General features: G+C 35.7%; 1 protein-coding gene across 2 annotated transcripts; it reads left to right on the top strand.

Annotated features, from left to right (window-relative positions):
• The first annotated feature begins 330 nt into the window (after nucleotides 1-330).
• Nucleotides 331-6,693, top strand: LOC116119284 (zinc finger CCCH domain-containing protein 64). 2 transcript variants are annotated; one of them, XM_031405214.1, is made up of 11 exons: nucleotides 331-452; nucleotides 537-810; nucleotides 1,390-1,519; nucleotides 1,616-1,735; nucleotides 3,216-3,333; nucleotides 3,861-4,312; nucleotides 4,522-4,807; nucleotides 5,296-5,389; nucleotides 5,582-5,727; nucleotides 5,988-6,204; nucleotides 6,293-6,693. In XM_031405214.1, exons 1-10 carry the CDS (start codon nucleotides 378-380, stop codon nucleotides 6,114-6,116), a joined length of 1,824 nt encoding a protein of 607 aa, XP_031261074.1. In that variant the 5' UTR covers nucleotides 331-377; the 3' UTR covers nucleotides 6,117-6,204; nucleotides 6,293-6,693. The 2 variants fall into 2 exon arrangements, with proteins under 2 accessions (XP_031261074.1, XP_031261073.1); XM_031405213.1 differs by having other exon boundaries at nucleotides 5,988-6,221.
• The last annotated feature ends 2,871 nt before the right edge of the window (nucleotides 6,694-9,564 follow it).

The raw sequence follows: 9,564 nt of genomic DNA, 5'->3' as shown, positions 1-9,564 counted from the left end.
CTCACAAATGGGTAGACATGATCCATAGCGAGCAAACGATACCAGTTTACAAGCTGACAAATTGTGAGCTGCCATATTAGAGTTCTGAGAGAAAATTTATGAGATTAGGTTGTAAGTATAATATTACATTTTAAATTGCATCGTTGAAATAATAAAATAGATTGTTATTTTACGTTAAGGATGTAAAAAAAAAAAAATGCTCTAAGGAAATAAACTTATGGGTCTGTTCTTTATCTTAGAGCCGGCCCATGTTACTTGGCCCAAATCTCCAAAATTCTTCTCCCTCTTTGACTCATTCAACCATCCTACCCGCATTACGACCCCAATACCTAAAAACCAAATACAAGAACCCGCTTTTCCATTTTTCTCTCCCACTCATGGCTCCTCCTAGAATTCTGCTATGTGGCGACGTTTTAGGCCGTATGAACCAGCTCTTCAAGCGAGTCCAATCGGTCTCTCTCTCCCCACTCTTTGTAAATTACACACACAAACAGGGTTATGTACTTACATTTTTCTCCTGCTTGTACTGATTCCAGGTGAACAAATCAGCTGGTCCGTTTGATGCACTTCTCTGTGTCGGCCAGTTTTTCTCGGACTCACCCGACCGTCAGGAGGAGTTTATGGACTATGTCGAAGGCCGCTCTGAAATTCCTCTCCCGACCTACTTCATCGGCGATTACGGTGTTGGCGCCGCCAAGGTCCTGATAGCCGCTTCTAAGGACTCCTTCAATCAGGGTTTCAAGATGGACGGCCTCAAAATTTCCAATAATTTATTCTGGTTGAAAGGCAGTGGCAAGTTCACTCTCTACGGTATGCTTATTACGAACTTACTTTAAACCTTAGGATCACTTCCTTACTTTTTAGGATTATTCTATACCAAAGAATGTAGCTATTAATACCAATTGTCATATTTATATAATGTTTTACTAGTCTTAACCCTCATTTTACAAGTTTTACTTTCTGTCTCACAATTTTAAGTTTGTAAGCACTTTACACTATATGTTACAAGTTATTCTTGTTTTTGTAATTGTTTAATTTCACATTCAAGTATGATTTACGATACCTTTGGTTGGGAGTTTTTAGAAGCAGCAATTAGTTTTTTCACGAAATTTTGGTGACAGATGATGGTTATAAAGTGATTATTGCTTGGTAATACGCGGATTTTTTGCTTATGATTTTGTCTGGTTTGCAGAATAATGAGAGTATAGCACTATTTTTGTGACAAAAAAATATCTGTTTACTCCTTTGCATTGAAACAAATATGTTGAAGCTTGTAGCATTTCTTCCAATACATAATGACTATATTAATTCATATTTGGATGTAGTAAGACAAGTTTTGGTGATTATGTATTTTCTTCTCCATTGCTGAACTACTGTGGTCCTGTTTAGGTTTATCTGTGGTATATTTATCTGGTAGGCAATCATCGAATGGCCAGCAGTTCGGAACTTATAATCAAGATGATGTTGATGCATTGCGAGCATTAGCTGAGGAACCTGGAATTGTTGACTTGTTCCTAACATATCCTTGTTTTGTATAAAGGGAATGAATTCTCTTTTAAGTGTCTGCCGTTTAATTGCAAGGTCTGTTTGTTTGATTTCCTTTACCAGTTCTCACTAATGAATGGCCAAGTGGGGTCACAAACAGAGCTGCTACATCTGACATACCTGCAGGAATCTCAGATTCATCTGGCAGTGATGCTACTGTAGCAGAGTTGGTGGCAGAGATCAAACCACGGTATGTGATGTTTGGAGATTACTGCTTACAATCAATGTGCTTGACAATAGTAATGGTCCTCTTGGTTTACTATTCCTATTCCAATTGTTGATTATTCTGCTCTCCAAAATCATCAAAGAGGCTTTAAAGTTACAAATGTTTATGGTAGATGATGCATCTTTTGTCACGATGTTGATATCTAAGATAGGATTTGCATTTGCATGCAACTTTCACTTTTCATTATATGTAAACTTGTATTTGATATGTCATCCAAATACTAGGAGTTATGTAAATAAAAAATCCATGTCAAATTTATTTGCAGTTTACAAGTTCTACATTCAGTATATTAGATAGAAGTGTTGAGTAAAGGATGAAGATGTTTTACTGTCACCTTAGAATCCATAATCTTACAATGTAATGCTTTTTTAGTGGCTATATCTAATTGTTATCAAGATCTAGGCTGTATATGTATTGCTGTCAAATGGAGCTTCTGTTGGTTGTGAAAGATCGAATTCACCTTTTTAAAGCTCCTAAGGTCAATTTATCAATATGTTCAAAGCAAAAATGCTTTGTGACTTAAGGCTATTCTAATGCACTTTAGTGATTCTAACAAATTCGGTGGCAATCAATTAAGCATAAAAATATATAAATATTGCATAAAAGTGAAGAGTGAAGGGATAAGAAAAGCAACCACTCGATGTATAGTGGTTCGGACCAAATCAGCCTACACCCACTCCTTCAAGCTTTCCCTTCGAGTGTTTCACCATCCTGGGGTTGTCAAACTCCAACCAAGCTGTTTTTCAGTTTACAAATAGCTTCCAAAAGTAAAATCAAATCTGGATGCACAATCCAGTTGACCAGATTGGATTAAAAGTGAAGATGTAAAACTTGACAAATATCAGTTTAACCCCGTGTTCGAAAAGCGACATTTTTGGTCAAATGCGAAAAACCTAAAAACAAGTTTTTTAGAGCTTTCACAAGTAAATGGCTTTTTTAACCAAGATTCATACTTTTACAATTAAAATAGATTACAAAGAAATATACCTAAACTTAAGCTTTCTTGAGTTTTTCAAATTTCTACATCCAAACTTTGTCTTTTTATGCATTTAGAATTTTCTTGCAATCCAAGTCAACACATAAACAGGAGTCATTAATAACGATGCTTAGGGCCATAATAGTTTGTTATCATCAAAATGAGGGCATGATGACTCATTGAGTCAGCAGGTTGTGATAAGGTCTTTATTGCATTAGGAATTTCCTTGCCATTTAAGTTAACACTTAAGCAAGAGTCATTAGTAGCACTGCTTAGGGACATAATAGTTTATAAGCATCAAATAAAAGCATGATGACTCCTTGAGTCAAAGGTTGTGATAAGGTCTTTATTGAATGCTTCATCATTCTTTTACTACTGTCTGGTGTTTTGTGATTGAACATATCTTTGCTGTTTGTATCAAGTAGAATCATGGGCCTTTTTTCTAAATTATGGTTATCCTTCGTGAAGCTATCACATTGCAGGTTCTAAGGGTGTATTCTATGCTCGTGAACCTTACTCTAATATTGACGCTGTTCACGTAACTCGCTTTTTGGGTCTTGCTCCTATTGGAAACAAGGATAAACAGGTGTGATTAGTATTCCTTGCAAGTTTGAACATTTATAAACTCTGTTTTCATCATTTTGATGAGTTGAAACTTTTCATGATATATCATGTTACCACATCAATATCTGTAACATGCTGGTACACAATGACTGGGTGTTTGACTAATGAATGTAGAAATTGTTGCTTGATGGTATATTGTATATGTGCATATTAAACATTATTTTGTAAACCATGTTGTGTGTCTTTGTTTGCTTCTAGAAGATTTGTAGAAAGTAAAAAAAAATATCAAGCTTGCAAATAGCATCCCCTACTACTCTAGGCCTGGCATGTACCAATTGGCATTCTTAGTGATTGAGACAACACTTCAGATGAACTTTGTATTTTTGAATTCCTTATTGGTTTGGACCTTTTCACTTTCTGCATGAAAGCATGATATATGCCTCAGAATACTGCTTATGGGCAATTCAGTACTAGCTTTTGCCTTTGGAGAAGTTTCTCTTCTTCTTCTTCTGCTTCTTCTAACACTTAGTTCCAATATATTCTTTTCAGAAATTTATTCATGCAATTTCTCCCACTCCAGCATCTGCTATGTCTGCTGCTGAGATAAGCATGAAGTCTCGAAACACTACCTTGTCTCCATACACACTCATAGATCAAGCTGCTAATTCTAAAGAAGCCACAAAGAGGCCTAACGATAGTGTTTTGGATTCTCAATATTGGAGATATGATGTTCCTCAAAAACGACATAAACATGGAGGAGGTGACGGTGATAGGCTGTGTTTTAAATTTATATATTCTGGGACTTGTCCACGTGGGGAGAAATGCAACTTTCGACATGATACTGATGCAAGAGAACAATGTTTAAGAGGCGTTTGTCTTGATTTTATTATCAAAGGAAAATGTGAAAAGGGCCCAGAATGCAACTTTAAGCACAGTCTACAGAGTGAAGGTGAGAGCCATTCTCACAGGAGATCTGCTTCTGAAAATGCTGCTGCTAACAGGTTGGTGCCTTGTTGAAGTAACAATTTTCTAATTGAATGGTTAGGTTATTGTGAATATGGTTTCTTGTTTAATTTATTTCAATTTGTTTTCAGTCTTGACATATTGTTTAGCTTGTTCAAATTTACTTTCTTATTTTGTTGGTACCTTTTTGTCTGAATGAAGTGTATATAACGTCTGAATGGTGATGTATTTTGAAATTGAATTACAGGTCAAAGGAGTGCTGGTTTTGTTTGTCAAGCCCGAACGTGGAGTCACATCTGATTGTTAGCATAGGAGAGCATTACTATTGTGCTCTGCCTAAAGGCCCACTTGTTCAAGATCATGCGTTGATAGTACCTGTTGAGCACTCACCTAACACCATTTCTCTTTCACCGGAGAGCGAAATGGAGCTTGGCAAATTCCAAAGCAGTCTCAAGCTGTATTATAAAAAACAGGAGAAGGAAACTGTTTTTTTCGAATGGGTTTCCAAACGTGGTACTCATGCTAATCTTCAGGTATTAAATTGTATTTGTCTTATCAGATGCATAATATATATGAATTGATGTATTACTTATAAGTAACTGCTTATTTTAACATATCAACTGTTATTTGTATAAGACGCTGCAAATATTTTTTGTCAGTGGGGCATCTCTCTCTCTCTCACTCTCTCCTTTTTGATTTGTTGTATAAGAGGTTATAAGGCGTGCTTTCTTGACTACAGTTTTGTGTATTATGTTAACTTAGATATATCTGTAATTCCATATTTTTCCTTTTCAAATAGTTCAAGGAAAGTGCTGCTTCCTTGTGTAATAATTAATACTCAATAGAAGTTAATGTATGCTTCTTGATGGGTTTACTGCACTATTCTGCATTTGATCCTGGCCACTGTGATTAGCACTTTCTATTTTTAATTGCAGAGAAGATCCTTGCCACATTGTTATTATATTTATGCAATCTTAGTAATTATATTTGGTCTTTACTTTGTTTTTTTTTTCCTGGGTAGGCTGTTCCAATTCCCTCATCCAAAGCGGCTGTTGTTCAAGAGATATTTAACTTGGCTGCTGAAAAGTTGGGTTTTAAATTATTGGCGATAAAATGTAAGTTTATCTGTTTATTTATAGTATGTGGTGGATACTAATTATTCAAGGTTCTTCAGCTATTATGTTTCTGTTATAGGAAATGTATGTCAACTTAACCAATGTGGGAGTGACATGCTTGAATGTTAATTTGAGCAGGCTTTGATATATCTTAACTTTGACCATATCTTTGTTCTGATTTATCTCTTGCAGCCAATAATAGCTCTGATGGGAGAAAATCATTGAGGACACAGTTTGATAGGAACTCTAGTTTCTTTTATGTGGAACTCCCTGGTGGTACAATTCTGTCGCATATAGTTGAAGAGAATGAAAGATTCCCAGCCCAATTTGGACGTGAGGTAATATACTTAAGTATGTTGATTTGCATGCTCAAATATGTTGGTTAATAATTAATTGGCTGGTGATGAATGTTTACCATTGGCTTTCTATCTAATTACAGCCTGTTTGTTATTAATATTCTGGTGTATGGATAAATCTTTTTAAAATCACATGAAGCTAATTATCAGAAATGTACAAATATATTTTTGAAGAAATGAACCTAATCAATTAGATGGAAAATTGTAACAATAAAACTGGATGTAATGGAATGCATTTGCAGGTTTTGGCAGGCTTGCTGAACATTGCAGAGAAGGCTGATTGGAGGAACTGTACACCTGGCAAGGATGAGGAAGTTAAGATGGCTGAAAATTTCAAGAAACGGTTTGAAGAATTTGATCCTAATCAATGATGTGTTATGAACAGAAGTCATAATGACAGCCTAATGTTCTGATTTGTCGTGACGAAGCATATCATTACAATCGGTGCTTAATCGGCGGGTGATGTATCCTACCCTGTAAGCTACTATTTACTTCTTTAATCTTAAAAACGTCTACTCAGCCCATATTTGACGCGGATTTGTTACAGTGTTCATTGGTGAGGGTACTCCATGATGCTTGTGATGGAAGAGATCTGCTTTCAGATAAACAAGTGCTGTGAGGTTGTCTGGTATCCACATCACTGCTCAAATTGCCTCTAAGTGCCCTATCATATTTTGCATCCAGTGCAATGAAAAGGTGGTGTTTCTGCACTAACTAAATTATAGTCTCCTAGCCTCAGCATCAGCTTGGTTTTATTTAAAAGAAAATTAACTGGTTCTCAAGTTGTGCATTTGGGATTTTGATGTTATGCACCAATATCTGTTTTGCACCAACAGACACTCAGTAACGATTTAGAAAGCTTTACGTCCAGCTTTAGAAATAGAAACATTTATAATGTTGATGCTTGATTCCATCTGGTCGGGTTTAATGTGATGAGTTTCAACAATCATGAATCATATTTCACTTGTTTTCTCAGTCACGTATATACACTATAGCTTGTTTCTCGGGAAAAAAAAAAAATTAGTGTCTGTAGTAGTGAATACGGATGTGGTCCTGGGACCTTCCCAAAAAAATTATGATTAAGGTCACACTTAAAAATGGTGCAACCCTCAGCTTTGTTGGGGGTCCATCAAGTTACAATTGAGAGGAGTAAAAATTGAAAATCTGGGACCGGAGATGAATTACTTTTACGCTTCATACAAAGCTTTCCTTGAGGGTTAAGTTGGGTGAGAGAAGATGTCTTTTTCAGCCTTAAAAAAGCAACAGAAATATTGCAACATGAAATGAAAGTAAAGCGAAATCTCAATTGAGGTGATTGTGATTGTGATCACATGGTGTCTGGACCCACTTAGATTCTTCAGCTGCATGCAGACAGTGAGGCAAAGCTTTCTTGTGAACGAATAAATGAATGCTAACAAATAAAACATTTAAATATGACAAGCCAAATTTTGTTGGATTATTTGAATATACAAGTTAGTGTTGCAACTGGTAAACATCTGTTTTCTATATTAGCCGTTGATTTAACCAATTATAATATAAATGGATTGGGAGTATTTGGACTTGTCTACATCCATTTGATTTTCCATGGTTGTCTGGTGACATGAGATTAATCTCTGCTGTAAGTTCCAAATAATCACGTACATGTTGTTTGGTTAACCATTTGGACCTAAGGAATCGGTGTAAATGCAGTAAATTTGATTAGTTGTAGTTGTATATAAAAAGAAAACTTTTCTTAAAGATAATTAATTTTTAACTTTAGTTTAGCCCTTTCAATCGAGCCTCACATGGGATGGACGTATTTTGCGATGATGTGAGACAAAGAATATAGCCACAACCATCCAAAATCTACTTTTGGGCTTCATTACTTTTCAGTATAAACTGTGAAACCTCACTAATCGTGCGTTAAACAATTTTAAACCTTTTAATTAAGTCTTAATCACATGCTGCACAGTTACAGTAACATCTCTTATCTTCTTCTTCATCATCATGAGTTGGTTGGCTAGTGAGCCTACGAGAAACCCACCAAGTAATTAATGGGCATTTATACATCTCTTTACTTATAGGTGTGTGACCACATTTTCAATTTTTTTTTTTTTTTTCGGGGATAACTAGGGTCTTCAGACCGATTTACGCGTACCTCTAATCCTCGAGTCTATTAAATACCTTAGAAACCCAAAAGGTCAAGCAAACCAAATATTATTGTGGTAGGTGATTCTAAGCTTTAAATTTAGAAACTCAAAGAAAAGAGCAAACCTCTTTGACCATCAGGTCAATCTTTAAGGTTAAGTGTTTTATTAATAGATGTGTGTCTAAAACCTTTCTTTTCTATCAAGAGATCAGAAAAAATATTCACCTATAGAGACAACAGGAAAGGAATTAGGTAATAAATGCATGTTCATTTTTTCATTAATATTATTTTATATTAATTTGTGATTATAAGGGAATTCTACTTTGTTATGCCTAAAAAGTTACGCCTATGTCAACTCATTTAATGTCTTCTTGTACCAGCTGCCAAGCCCATATCTCTAAAGATATTCTCACCAACTCTATCTCATTTCAAGAAATGAATGGACGAGAGCTTCCATGTGTCAAGGCAACTTGCAAAATACTCATTACATTAAGTGCAAAGGTATATAAATGGGCACTCCTCTTCCCAAAGAAGGAGGCTGGGCTGAGATTTGAGCTTCATTTCATTCTCTCTCTGTAAACATTGTATTTCTTCATCTTTGTATGCCTTATGGGCAAAATCATAGAAATAGTCAAAGATCAATAAAATAACAGTGGATGTAGGAGTCGCTTGTTGCATCCAAACCACTATAAAAATCCCTCTCGCCAATCTTTTATTTATATTTTTCTGCAACATATATAATCTCAGCTCCATATTCAAATCTCATGGGTCCATCACGTGTGATTCCTAAGTCCGCTTAGCGCTTCTCACGTGCGAGTCGTTGGCATCCAAAATCAAGCGTCAATATACTTAAAAATTCTGTTTAGGTAATTAATCCTCTTGTCACCTTTTTGGCACATTTTATATATTGGTATTGGGTACATCTTTTTGTTTGGTGGTTTGGAGCTTTCTCACCAAAATTAAAAATTATATATAAAAAGAAAACCCCACAAGTATATGCTTGAATATGTGGCTCCTTCAAATCAATGACCTACCCACTTTAATTATGTTTTGTACAAATCAACCGTTTTTAAAACATTGAATCTGCTTTATGCACTCATTTTTCATTTCATCAATTCACAGCTAGTCTTCCATTCTGTCTCACTCTCAGGTTGTATACGAGCCGAGCCGAGCTGAACACCATGGTGTTCGAAGCTTGGCTTGTGAAAATTTAGCGAGCTCGAACTTGGGTTCGTTGAGCTTTGAAAACCAGGCTCGAAGCTTGGCTCGAGATGATTTGTTGAGCTTGATTTCGACTCGAACTCAGCTCGTCTATTTCTTCCTGTTCCTCTTGAACAAAATTACAATATTAAATAAATCACTCGCAAACAGATCACATCCTCTCTCTTCGTGAACAAAAGATGAACTCAAATCCACCATAAAATAATTTAACAAATTGCACCCATTTGTGGAATTACTACTTTCAATCACTTCAACATGTGAAGCATTTCGCAGAAGAAAATGCAGCTTGGTTAAGGAAGGGGCGAGACAGGAAAGAGAAGAGAGAAGACAAGAAGAAGAAGGAAAATAGAAAAGAGAAAAAGAGAGAGAGAAGGAGAAGTGTTGGCTGGTGAAGACCTAGTAGAAGACTTTATTGGAATAATTTATATGGTAAATGTTAAATAACATATATCCCCTCATACTTGAAAACA

Source organism: Pistacia vera, unplaced genomic scaffold (assembly GCF_008641045.1).
Source record: "Pistacia vera cultivar Batoury unplaced genomic scaffold, PisVer_v2 Contig88, whole genome shotgun sequence".
NCBI classification, from domain to species: Eukaryota; Viridiplantae; Streptophyta; class Magnoliopsida; order Sapindales; family Anacardiaceae; genus Pistacia; species Pistacia vera.
Note: the sequence above shows the minus strand (reverse complement) of the source record. Positions and strands in the feature narration are given on the sequence as shown.

Excerpts from the sequence above, each read along its gene's own strand:
- LOC116119284 (XM_031405214.1), top strand. The coding sequence starts at position 378 with ATGGCTCCTCCTAGAATTCTGCTATGTGGCGACGTTTTAGGCCGTATG. Across the intron at positions 453-536 it reads TCTTCAAGCGAGTCCAATCG|GTGAACAAATCAGCTGGTCC; the intron begins GTCTCTCTCTCC and ends TACTGATTCCAG. Across the intron at positions 5,728-5,987 it reads CAGCCCAATTTGGACGTGAG|GTTTTGGCAGGCTTGCTGAA; the intron begins GTAATATACTTA and ends ATGCATTTGCAG.